Below are 13698 nucleotides of genomic sequence, written 5' to 3' on the forward strand. Positions count from 1 at the left end.
ATGATAATTGGCATCCCTCAAATGTGTGAAAGTTGTTATTCTACATGTGCATCCTTTAAATAACTCAGAGCTTACTAGGAGAGTTCAGGGGCACCCCGGGTTGGAACATTCCCTGTGGGTGCAGCAGAGTGGAAGGATCTATTTTTTTTTAATTGCTTGCAAAACAGGGACACGGGGAGTGAATTTCTCAGCTAATGCTCCAGGGGATTTTTCACACATTTCTGGCTAACTTTTGCAGGAGAACCCCCAGCCCTGCTCCTCCTGACACCACAGGCACTTGCCAGATAAAACCACCAATGTTTTCAACACATTCGGGATCTCTAGGAAACTAACACCTCTCTGAGTGGGAATAAAACTTAACAAATGAAATGACTGCATGCAACAGGAGCTATCTTCCATATAGGAGTTAACTAGGAGACTGAGCTACATTACTGAGCTGGACATTACCTTCATTCCCTACGCTGGGAATGTCAGGATCACTGAAATTAACCTCTGAAACTACCAAGAGAAGGCTGTTACAAGTGCTTGAGTAAAGCACAAGCCATCGTAAGGGCCTTCAAAACAAATAAAAATCCCTTTATTTCAAATGGAAGGATGAAATTAAAGTCTTCACTAGAGCACAATTTGCATGTTGGTATTATGACTGGAACGCAGTGCAGTCCTCAATGTAAAATCACTCTGGCACAAGTGATCCCACTCTGGCTGGGACTGCTGTCTTACAAGCATAACAAGGCATCAGTCTGACCTGATAATAAAAATTCATATATAATTCTCACTTCAGAATACGATTCCACTATGGTTCTACTGAATTATACATTAAAGAAATGCATACTGAGGAGAAGGAGTCTCTAGAATAGGCTCAGATGAAAGAGTACAATACAGATCTATATACATAAGCACATGTGGATGTACGTATATGTGGGTGTATATATAGTACACACATCTGCACAATGACTCTACACTGCATAGGAATTTAAACTATGTATGCTGTACTCCCCCAAGACAACCTCGAGGCATCAACAAATACTTAGTGTCTCATGTCTGACCATTTGTCCTCAGGTTTAGCAACACTGACTATTCAGTATGGGCTAAGTGATGCAGAGATGAAAAGAAGAATGATTTCCCACACATAAAAACCAAACAATGCTAGAAGTAAAACTGTGCGCTTCTGACAGCTACTCTTCTACTCAAATCTGAAGTATTTGCAGATTATTAAGGATGGGTTTTTTTTTAATCCAAGATTATTTTATTCTGGGCAAGGCAGAGTTACAGCTCTGCTCTAGGCTATCTGAGATAATGAAAGCATGAAAAGTGTCTATCTTGGATGGGACACCCTGGATTTCTGTTTATTTTTTATTTCTAATTTTGGGTACTGGCAGAAACTTAATGATGAAAAATTTACAGCCCTTTCATAGAGATAATATGCCGCCTATAACAGACAACAGCACACAGGGGCATCATCAGGTCTTCTGAAACAGGCAGATGAGTCTAACAGCGCTGGGCAGTGCCATTCCTTGTTTGGAGACTGCACTTGTTTGGAGACAGGCTCTCACAGATGCGGGCTGAACTGATATTTATTTGCATCTGCTGTCACCTTAAGACTACCTCAATGCATTATGCATGGAAAAGCATCTGAAATGAAGCTGGAAATCAATGTCAGGGCAGGCTGTGGCAGCAAGTAATGTTATTAGGAGTCCCCAGCTGCCAGGATCCACAGCTCCTGCTGGAAGTACCGGAGGGCACATCTAAGTGACTGGCTTTGACCTGTGTTTTTTTGTTTTATGTTCTGGCTTTCTTCTGCATGGTATAGCACCTTCTGGGGGCAGGGAAGAAAAAAGGCCTGAAGCTAGGCATTTCTCAAGGCTTTTCTTTTGAGAATTACTTCTGACACAGAAGCTCCTATCCCCAGAATGGCACATGCATTTGAGACATGCTGCAAAGGCAGCCTCTCAGCAGGCGGGACAGAGCTGTAATCAATAAATAAAATGGGTATTCCCCTGGGCTAATCCTTTCCTCCATCTTGAGGTGCCAAAGGAGTCCACTCATTTCATCTTTCTGAAACTACATTACAAGGAAAAAGAAGCTTTGATTGTGAATGTGTTTTTCATATTCATATTCTCAAAATAAAGAACATGTGCATGCTATTCAACAGTACGGTTAAACAGCTACTATGTCTAGCCAGAGGAAGCTCATAAAACACTGCCAAAAGACAGACCCAAAGATGCAGATGGGATGAGACATAAGGGAAAATTAAGCCATGTTGCCACAGAAACGCAAAGATGCTCCACTCGATTCATTCTCTTGACCCACAACCAAGCTCCAAGATGTCTCCCGAGGGATGGAAGCCTGATTTTATGATTCATCTCAAGTTGGACTGAACAGACTACTATCAGATGGACAAATGTACTTCAGGATAGAGATGTCTATTAGCAAAGGAACAGCTACGCTGGTCCAAAAGGAGCAGACGTGGTTAGCACCCCTGACAATAAGGCTGTTTGCTAGCAGCCACGGACCTTTTTATAGAAAATGAACACTGGAGTTGGTGATGGATCTTACTTCTCAGTTAAATACAGTTCACTTGAGGCTTTTGTGGTGCGCAGAGGTGTACAAACAGGATGTAAACTTCAAGTAAGGAAAGAAGTGGACCCTCTTCGGAGGAATCGAGGGTCAATACGCTCTAAGAGACAATTTCTACATTTTTTCTCTACAACCCACCTTGCCTGTAGGCTGTGGCTTTGCTGATAAGCACACCACACTTTGGTCTCACAAAGAGGTTACATCTGAAGCCTGTGTGCTGCATCTACATCCAACACATGGCTTCCATGGGTACAAAAAAGTCATGCAGACTCTCTGCATACTATGTGATTTTCATCCCTGGAGAAGAGACCACAGGATTTGTTGATGTCTGCGGACAAATTGTTCAGTGCATTGGGGAAGAAACGCTCCCTGAGTTCTCTTTCAAGCCTTTAAAAATCCTGCCCTTCCCTACCAGCCTCCTCTTGCTTGTATCAGTCACAAAGCAAGAGGCCTCCAAATGCAATCCTAGAGGAACAATTTGCATGCTAATTGCATTTCAGCAGTTCCATCTTTTATTTCCCACTGTTGTTCTTACCTGCTGCTGGTTTTCCCTTTGAGAATGCAGCCTGGCTTGTATGCATTCCCTGGTCTCCTGGAAAGCCTGTCTTTGGGACACCTCTGCTGGGTAGTGGGTACACACGCCTACAATGTTTGTACAGGAGAAGATGAGAACATTGGAGACCAGCTGCAACAAAAGGGGAAAAAAAAACAAAGAGAAAAATACTTGATTACACTTTGGAAACCTGCCATTAGTAACAGAGCAGCAGCCAGAACTCAGCCCATTCCACACCTCTTTGATCCAAGCCCTGGGTAAACCTTAAGCTCTTAATTCCAATTTATTTCACTTCTCTAGTTTTCAAATATAAGCCGTCTATATATGGCCTCAAATATATGTTCTTAGCAAAGTGTGTAACTTTCCTTGTTAAAAAAAAAAGGTATATACACACACACACATATTTATATATACACACATACACACACACACTAGCAATGCTATGGTCCTACCTTTGGTAATCCAAACCTTGGAACTACTGTGACAAAAATGCACCTAAAAATGCACCATTACTCCGTCAGCTACAAGTCAGCTAAGCCTCGTGCAGACAGATGAACGCAAATATTTCCACATTTGCGTTTACATATCTGGCTTGAAAACACACCAAAGATATATATAACTGCTATTTTAAAACAGTGCTTAAAATAGTGAAGGGAAAATGCTGGCATTCACAGTGTTTAAGAGCAATCCTTTCTTTATGTAGTTAATCTCAAAAATGTATGTCAGTAGGTTAAAAAAAAATTTACATTTTCTACATTTCTATGAATGTGGCCACAGAAAAGGTTATTAAGTCTGACATATATTTGGGCTGGATACATCTAAAGGAAAAGCAACATCACTCCTCTGCTTCCACATGGATTATGTTTTGTAATAAAACAGTCACATAACTTTTGCTGCAAACTAGTGTCGCAACTCTTATTTCCTAACCATTTTTTAATAAAAAGGAAAAAATAAAACATGTCCACTGCTGGCATTTGGTTCATGTATAGTGTTCAAAACTACTTCTGACAGTATCGTATAAATATTTTCCCTTGACAGAGGTAAAAATGTAACTTCTGGAGAGCTGCACAAACTGTGCTGTATCTCCCTGTCCTGATACTTATTCAAAACTCCTCTCATCTCTTTTAGGGGAGAAAGACTCTCAGACTTACAGGACTCTTAAATTAAAACAGAGACCTTTATTCTATTCCCTATAGAGCAAATATAGCTCAAATACGCCCTTTGCCTTTGTTGCTAGTACTTTCCAGAGTGGTCCCTTCACTGAAAACAAAGGTCCATGCTCTGAAAGGCAGCATCCTTATGGGCATCGCTCAGGCCCCAAGCTGGCAGTGGATGCTCAGGACTCCCCAAACCAGAGAGGAGAGGAGCCCCTCCCGTATCACCCACCAGCATCCCTGAGAGTAATAGAAAGTCTGCTGGGATTACTCAAACACCCTGACTACACACAAGCGATGAAGACATTGGAAATTGTTCTATTAACAACTCTGATCCGAAACAAGATTTAGGCAGGAAAAATTGGTCTTTCAGCTCAAAATTAAGCGATACATTGAGCTACAATCAGCTGAGGGACTTCTCTCTGCAGATGACTGCCAGTAGGTGGCAACACACAAAGCTCCTGTATCCTGCTGCATTTTGGGCTGCGTCCCTGCAGAAAGTTCCCACGCTTTTGTGCTATGCTAAAATACAACGACTTGCAGGTTATAGATACCCGTGGGTGGTTATCATCAACACCAGTAAGATCTACCCGCAGATAACTGGTTTTCAAGGAGGAAAGTCTTTCTCATCGCCTGCAGATCGCTCCCTTTACCTTAAGTGTCCTCACATAGGACAGAGATAGGGCTAAGGTGCAGTTCATACACATGAACATGCAACAAGCCCTGATCCTAAATTCACACATTTACAAACCCTTGCTATTATATTCTCACTCAGCAATTTCCAAGGCAGGTCCAATGTTCTTCATCTCTTCTTGAAGTTGATCAGACATCAGCCAGTTGCCAGGTACCCTAACCCACTGCTGCTTCCCATGGGCATCCGATAGGTTTTCCTGCTAATGAGCAGAAAGGCAGGATTTGAAGGATGAAAAATCCCTCTCCAAGTATAAAAAACACCGGTATTCATAATATGAAGAAACAGTTTAAAAATGGAACAGAAAAAGGACTTTCCTGAGAGTTACTCAGATTCCTGCTGTATGGCTGCATTACTAGCAGTCTGTGAACAACACTTCAACAAGTTCAAGATGGTTACTAGCAGTTCAAACAGGTTAACACTAAACAGCATTATTTGCACAGCTGGATTACAGCAGGACTCCCCAACCCTCTCAACTGGAGCTATTTAATTTTACAGTAAACAAAGGCTTTGTCAGAACACATAAAACAGCATAAGTATGCAGGATGTATTTGGGATGGAAAAAGACAAGGGCAGAGATGATTTTCAGGAAATCATCAGCCTGGAGAAGATAAGGCTCTGAGGTGACCTGATAGAGGCCCTTCGATATCTAAAGGGGAACTGTGGGGAAGAAAGGGACAGATTCTTTAGCAGGGTCTGTTGCGATAGAATAACAGCATAGATTTAGTTTGGATATAAGGAAAAGATCTTCTACAGTGAGGGTGGTGAGGCACTGGAATAAGATGCCCAGAGATGTGGTTGATGCCTCATCCCTGCTGACGTTCAAGGCCAGGCTCGATCAGGCACTGGGCAACCTGATCTAGCTGTGAACATCCCTGTTCATTGCAGGGGACCTGGGCTACATGACCTTTAAAGGTTCCTTCCAACTCCAAGGATTCTAGGATTGTAAATACTCAGCTTTCTTTTTTAACCCCAAGAAACCAAGGCCTCGTTTATTTCACTTACAGTCAGTGCAACCCCCAAAGCAAACTTCCCAAAACAGTGACTCAACTCTTGCACCAAGTACAGGCGACACCTCAGACCTGACAGCAGGCATTCTATGGGTAGACCTCAGCGGCAACAAATAGCCCCCAGAGGGAACAATCGTGAAGACATCATTGCCCTGAAATAGCCCTTAGATACCAAGCAGTACAGCTCAAGGCATGTGATTATGCACAAAGATCAACTCCATCAATGCAGAGTGAAAAACACTATCAAACATGACATTATTCATAAGGCGTGTAAAACAAAAAAGCAACCTGACTCTTAAGGTTTCACTGATGTCATTCTACACAAACCCAAGGGACTTCGCAGACTAATTTAGAAGACAGACTCAGATGACCGTGTTTTGTCTAAAAACTACACTGCAACATAATTTTTAAGTGGAAAGAAACAGATACCTGTTTGTATTCTGTGAATTAGAAGCCGCATGGCATCTTTGCAACACTCTGAACCACAGGGAGGGAAACTGGAGTGTAATATTAAGAGTATCAAAGACCTGCAAGAGGTATAAAACCAAAGCTCCTACTATCTGCAGTAACACAGAGGCAAGATCATTTCGTTCAGTATGCATTCACAAGCATTTTCTTCACAAGTATTTTAAACCATATTAAAGCAGAAAAAGAAAATATCATCAAACCTCATTTATTTATTTTTTTTTCACAGTCCATTGTCTTAATAAAATGAATTTGTACCCTGTTTGCCAAATGGTACCACTAGCTTATTGGCTTCCTCGCCATTTTGCTATGGTAACCAGCTTCAGTCCCAGAAGGAAAGAGATGATGTAGATATTGAAAACCTGAATCTTTAAGTTCCATTGCCTGAAAAGTAGAAAGATATTATCGCAACTACTTCAGACAGTCTGTTTTGAAGAGCTGTTCAAGGCAATGGGAAAATACAGTTGTCTATTTCAGAGTTGAATTCCTTCCCCTGCCTAGCTATGGTCTGAGAAGATTCTTGCCCTCCTAATTCTGGAAAATAATAGTTTAAAAAAGACTATTTCACTTACGCATAACTCCTAGATAAGCTATTAAATGAGCCTGCAGTAAAATCACATTTGAATGTTTCATAAACGGGTATGTTTACTCCTACAGCATTTGCGTGTGGCAGAGAAGTGCTATTATTCTGATGTTACTGAGGCAGAGATGTTTAAAGGCAATTCAGCACCTAACAAAAAGCTGCGCACTAGGAGGGCTCTTCAAACAACCGGCACAACTTCTTCCTTCCACTGAAATTATAGATTGGTCAATCTCAGTCAACAGAACAGACAAGACCTTTTCTTGTCACTTGGATTTGGAGCACCGCAATGCTTTTGTTGAACACCTTGCAAGAAACTGCTTTCTATATTTTTCCCTCAGTGACTGAAGAAAGAAAAAAGAAAGGAGAAATGGAAGCAGTTCAGTTACATGTGTTCTAGGAGTTATGAAAACCTGCTATTACAAAATCAAAATTGAGAGCTAAATCTGGCCTGGCTTTGTTGTTACAAAATTAACATTTTGGGCATTTCAGACAAGGCTGAGGAGGAACTCTGATGGTTCAGTGATCAGGGAGAGCTTTCCAGCAGAAAGAAATACCAGCTTGAATCAATATTACCATGTTTCTCCTTAATATCCTTGTAGTCTGTTATTCTTCAAACACCAGCTACTACTCCATATGTAATTAAGAGACAACAACATACTTAAGAGAGAGAGCACCAAGACAAATCTTGTTACTTCCTTTCCCCTCCCTGCCAGGTCTAACAAGGCTGATTACTACCATGAAAAGATGGGCCAAATTTCTTTGAATAATATAAATTCTTGTAATACTCACAGCTTTTGACTCCTTTCCATTTTCCTCTCTACCAGGTCACTCTGCTTTGGTCAACTGATCTTGCAGAGGTTCAGAGTTATTTCTTTTCTGAGCTCACAATGCTGGGTCATTTTGTGATAGCTTATAATGCATTTCAGCAATATGTTTTTATTTATTTTTCATTTACATCAAAACATTTTGACATTATCACAAAGTCCCACTTTGCAAACACTCATGTTTTGAACTTTTAGTGTCAGATAGTGTAAGTGTCACAAAGAAGGAAAGCACCATTCATGGGGATCAAAATGTCACAGCAAACAATCAAGAGGAAACTGTAAAAATTGTGTATCCCATCTTTATGGAGTTTTTCTCTGCCCTGCCTCTGCTTTCCACCTCTCACAGTACTCACGCAATAGGAAATCTTATGTTCGCTCAATTATTGGTACAACAGCTAGATTAAAAACAGAGAACAACTCAGTTTCTAGACTACTTTTTACAGTAGTTGTATACTGAGTTGACAAATTGGATCAACTACTGATGGAAGGGGCTGGAATTAGATTCACTTTGGCAGTTCCTTTTATTTTTTAATCACACACAAAAAAGAAAGGTTATAAAATCTTTAATTCTTACCTGTAACAGAACATAAGAACAAAAAAGGGGTGGCAAACAAAAGCTCTATCTATTTCTATAGCACCTATGTGTGTAATTCAGAATGGAAGCACGGATAAATTCTGAAAGTTCAAAAACTAAGAAGCAAGTATGAAAAAAAAACCAAAACAACCCTGTTATGACGCTATTTTAAAGCACTAAACAGCTTAATAACTCTGTATCACTTCTTTCTACTCTAATATTTCAAAAAAAAGAAAAACAAAGGAGCAAGTACAGAGCCAAAGGCATAATGATAATCAAAATGAAAGACAACATCAGCTGGCTCCGAGATCAAATTACTCACGCATCTGAGGCTGTATATACAACAAACATCTTTTGTTTCCCAAATCTACAACTAGCAGAGTATTAAGAAAGAGAGAACCTGCAGATTACGTTGGAGAGATAATTAAGCCGTCATGTGGTCCTCCTCTGTGTTTGGCCAGTAAAGAAGTAGTGAAGAAGAAGTCAGGAGGAATTCTTACGGTTAAAAGTGACAAATATTTTTATTGAATTCTCAAAATAACAGCAATAAGAAAAAGTAACTCTGACGTGAAGTCTCAGAACAAATCTGCCCTTCCTGTGTTCCGGTACATCTGTGCAGCACTCTCTTGGATATAAAGCAGAACAGAAGACAGACCATGACCACCATCTCCAGACTTCTCTAAGCATACTTTAAGCATAAGCAGCACTAAAGAAGCCAGCTTGGAAAATCTGAACTCTTCCCTAAGCCTTAAAGCAATTTAATGATCCCCAAAGCAGCAGAATTTATTGAAGAGCAATGCTCCCAATTGGCAGAACTACTCAGAGTTGAGAACAACAAAAAATTCTTTGTAGAAATATTTCCAAAGCCTTCCCCCTAGCCCCCACCCCCAAATTTTCTTCCATTTGGGAAGCCAGTAAGCAGTAGAAGTTGTCTACTTCAGCCTTCCAACTAGACTCTATAACCAGCATGAAGTTACTTCTTGAGGGCAAATTAGTGGTACCATGCCTAAGATCACTGAAAGAACCTCCATGCCACATATGAATATCTCTGCTCAAGAATTCAAGTCAATAGAAACGTCACACTGCAGCCTTTCATTCTGTATATTTTCATGACCATCTCACCTTTCCAACCCCAATATGTGACATTCTTCTCCCAGGGGAAGGACAAACAATTTTCTTGCCTCATGGCCTATTTTTTAGAATAAAACATTAATATCTAAATCACGTTTTACATGCATACCTGCAGGTAAAGTCTCAATACATTACACACCTCATAAGGAATAAAAAAAATTTAGATTTTGATAGTTTTCCATTCTCTCAGATGAAAGCAAAATGTCTCAGTTTTAATCTCACACCCTGCTCAACAAGATTTCCATTCATTTAACTGTCTGCTGTAATCTCAAACCTGCCACACGCTCCTTCATACTGATGCTCTCGTTGCCACACAGAATACAGAAACATAAAAGATTGTATTTATGGTTTGTTTTTACAACTAAAAAAATTAATCCCAATTAAAGAACAAAATATTACAAACAGACGTATTTTTAGTAAGCAGCTCAAGAGGAAACATTTATACATCAAACTGATAAATTCTACTCATTCATTGCTGCCTTTAAAAACAAAAAAATCCTTTGGTTATCAAGGAAAAGAATATACTGTCCTGACCAGGTCTAGTACCTGCTAAAAGGGGTATTTTCTGGGGCTGTTTCCCTGGAACTCTGCCATGATGCCAGCAGAGATCCTCTATGTTGTGGCACGTTCCAGTGGGGAAGAAGCACTGCTTTGCACTAGGAACAACATCCCAGGGAAGAAGATTTGCTCTTCAGAGTGGACTTCAAACATTCGGAACATCTCTATGAGGTCCCAGAAGTGGATGAAAGCTCCTGTTCTTACAGTGCATGACTCGTACCTGACAATGAGTTGGACCCATCCTAGGAACGCACCTGTTTTTTGTACATGGTACTTTCCTACAACATATCCACCACGAGACCTCTGCAGCCCATCCTTTGACATCCCAGTTCTTCAGTCACCTCCAAGTGCCACTGCTTGCCCCCTTCACCCTCTGGAGGGTGCTCTGTCTTGCCAATCAGCCTGCAAGCTGCTAGCAAACAGAATTCACAGAGAAGTATCTTTTGCAAGACCTATGGCTGTTTCTAATGACTACGAGAAAAAATACTCATATACCCCATTCCTTAGTGCTTCTGGGAATGCCTCTAGGAGCCCTATATTCAGACATGGGCAGTGCATCACCACTTATCTTCCATGGTCATTTAAGCACCAGACTTCACCTCCCAGTCACTGGGAAAACAAAAATATTTATCCAGTTACATGAAAGTCTTATTTATCTGGGAAAACACAACATTTGCCAGCTACTCAGCAGGAAGAAATGAGTGCCCTAAATATGGCCTGTAAAATACAAAAGTCATTATTTCCCAGGCACTTGAGATCATGTTTTCAGGGTGAAGGTGAATCTGGTTGGTTTTGCTTGTTTGTGTGGAAGAAACAGAAGATTGGAGAGAGTGGAACACAGAAGTTGAGATTCATTGCTGTATCTTACTGCCTGGCTGCATGAGCAGTTGAGCTTACTGAGCTTTGAAAGGACTGACATCCAGCACTGCAGAAAACTGTTAGCAGGCAAATCCTCAACCAAATTTTGACTGAGCACAATGGACAGCTTGAAGGCTGTCAAAAGTCTACAGTAAAACAACAGATTTTAGAGGGAAGCTTCAAAGACTCTTCAGAATAGCTTATAAAAGAAACGCATGACAATCTAACAGCACTGGCTACAACTAGCTCTGTTTGCAATACAAATCACACAACACAATTTGGCCAGTTATCTCATTATATCCAGCCCCTCTTACATCTGCCTTTAGACCTGCACCACACTCCACTCTCACTGTCTTTTATTTGGCCTTCTTTTTACCATAACTCTCACTAGTATGGGTTTTCTTCTCATGTTGCCAAATGCACACACAAACACACAACCTCACAACTCCAGGATCACGCCGAATGAATATTCCTAAGTAAATCAAGATAAACCTCATTATTGTCTCATAGCTCCAACAACGTGGCGCTCCTTTGCTACTAGATGTACTTTTCACAGTGCAAGACATGTTTTAAATTGTTTTGTGACATCTGAAGGAAAAAATTTCAAGATGTACTTTCAAAGCATATGTACTGAATACATTCTCCAAGTCCCATACCACAAGACCGTATCGCTGATTTCCTTAAGCATTACCAAATGGCAAACAGCTGGATTCTTGAACTGGGATATGCTGTAGCCAGAGGCTGCTTACGTTAAGACTGTAAGCCTTTCTTGCTGTCGTTTGCAAAGAATATAGTGAAAATATTGGTACTATGATACTGAAAAATTCAAATGCTTAACTGAAATAAACAAATCAACCTCACTGCAATGGAGATGCACAAGTTGGGAGAGTCTTTGAATTCAGACAAATGAAATAAGCTGTGTCTGTTGAGAACTGGGCAGGATATGAAGAAAAGAAATCCAAATTCCTTTAGCTAGTGGAAAATTCTGAATCTGTATTTGAGCATGTCCTTTTATTCTCCCAAAGATTATTACCAGAGATTATGCAGCTGAATAAGTTTTCTGAGGTAAACTTAAAATAGCCCTAATGTCATATTGACCTCCCCAAGAGGATACTGCACACCACAGAAATGGACTTTGAAAAGTGAATTAGGAAGATTTAAAGTAACCTAATTCGAGGAAGAAATAGAGAAAAAAATAGGAAAGACTTTTTGGCTTTTTTTTAATTTCAAAATATTTTGTAATGTGACAGCAAAGAACTGAAGAAATCCCATGGTCTGTGTAGTTCATTCCCTGTTCACCTCTTAAATACAGTATACAAAAGCTGATGTAATGATAGGACTGAAGTTTAAATGGCATCTAATTGCCATATTTGCTTGTTTCATATTACATATGATACCTTTCTTAATATATCCCAAAGAGACCCTTCCTTTTCCTGAAGTGCACAATAATGATCATGAACAAATTAGTTTGCAGTCTCCTCTCCCTGTCATCGGTGGCATCTGCTGCACCACAGCACAGCTATTTAGACATGGTTTTGCATTAACATTTTTCATTTCCAAGAACACAGCACCTGTGCAGTTAGTTTTGCCTGGTAACCCTTTCGCAAATCACCACTTGTATCATTTGGAGATTTACTAGTATACTTGAAAACAAAATGTTTCTATGAAAAATGCTTCAAAACTGTAAGATAACTGGGCAAATAATCACTTTAAAAGGTATAAAATAGCTGAGAGAGGTTTTCCTATCTACTGAAAATGAGGTGCAGTTATTGCCTTCATGTCTGGGAAATGAGAGGCATATAAAAACAAAGAATTTATTAAGAGATTATGATAATTTGGAAAAAAAATGCTACAAGATAGTGCAAAAATATTTTAGTGTGTAATCAGTACCATGGCTGTAGCTTGAAAACATAAATTGGTTCTTTGCTGTGCTATTGTAATGAGATACACTTGCCGGCTTAAATCCCATAGGGAGTGACTAAGTAGCTCCTGATAGGATAAAGGTGCTGGAGCCAGCTCTCTATTCTTATCAGTTAACTCTATCAACTTAAGACAGATAGAACTAGAGAAAATGATTTGGAATTAATCTCCAAGATCTCTGCTCATCAAACACTTCTTAGCGCTTTATGTATCACCAATAGTAAGCAAACAGGAGATATCCCTTCAAAGGCAAAGCAGGTGGTCCTTGACAGATTGTAACGTTAACTGATACATCATCTGCTATACGGAAGGCCCAAACACATCCTAATATGCATCCTGCTGCAGAGCTCCTAAAATAAGTAAACAGAAGAAAAAGTGAATGGATGGCAAAACTCAGGTCCAGTAAGGAATGAAAAGAGAAGCACAAATATTTGCAATTTTCCTGCAATGACTACACTTTATATACACACACACACACACACACACACACACACACACACACACACACACACACACACATATATATATACATATATACAACCTGATATCAAACCACGGCTGTTTTCAGGCTTTTTCCACTTGTGCTCAGTCACAGACTATGTTTACATCCCCTTGAAACAGCAGAACACAATGCTCCTCTGTCACCACACCTCGCTGGAGAGCACACAGACATTAAACAGTTTGTCCTGGGACTGCCTTAACCAAGAGAACAGAATCAATTCTGCAGAGGCCACCCAATGCTGAATAAAGTTCATCAGCTCACAGGCCAATTTTTACCAGTTTCAATCAATTGTCATTAA

General features: G+C 40.1%; 1 protein-coding gene across 2 annotated transcripts in view; it reads right to left on the reverse strand.

The window, feature by feature from the left end:
* ADCY5 (adenylate cyclase 5) overlaps positions 1 to 13698 on the reverse strand; it is a 187554-nt gene that overhangs the window by 76184 nt on the left and 97672 nt on the right. The window contains exon 2 of one of the 2 annotated variants that reach the window (XM_015868778.3): positions 3113 to 3262. The exons of the other annotated variant lie outside the window; for it this stretch is intronic. Within the exon in view, the coding sequence (XP_015724264.2) occupies positions 3113 to 3262 (150 nt within the window). The remainder of the gene's footprint in view (positions 1 to 3112; positions 3263 to 13698) is intronic. 2 annotated transcript variants of the gene reach the window in all.

The sequence above is a fragment of the Coturnix japonica genome, chromosome 7 (genome assembly GCF_054131305.1).
Source record: "Coturnix japonica strain WE chromosome 7, WE-NBRP24, whole genome shotgun sequence".
NCBI lineage: Eukaryota > Metazoa > Chordata > Aves > Galliformes > Phasianidae > Coturnix > Coturnix japonica.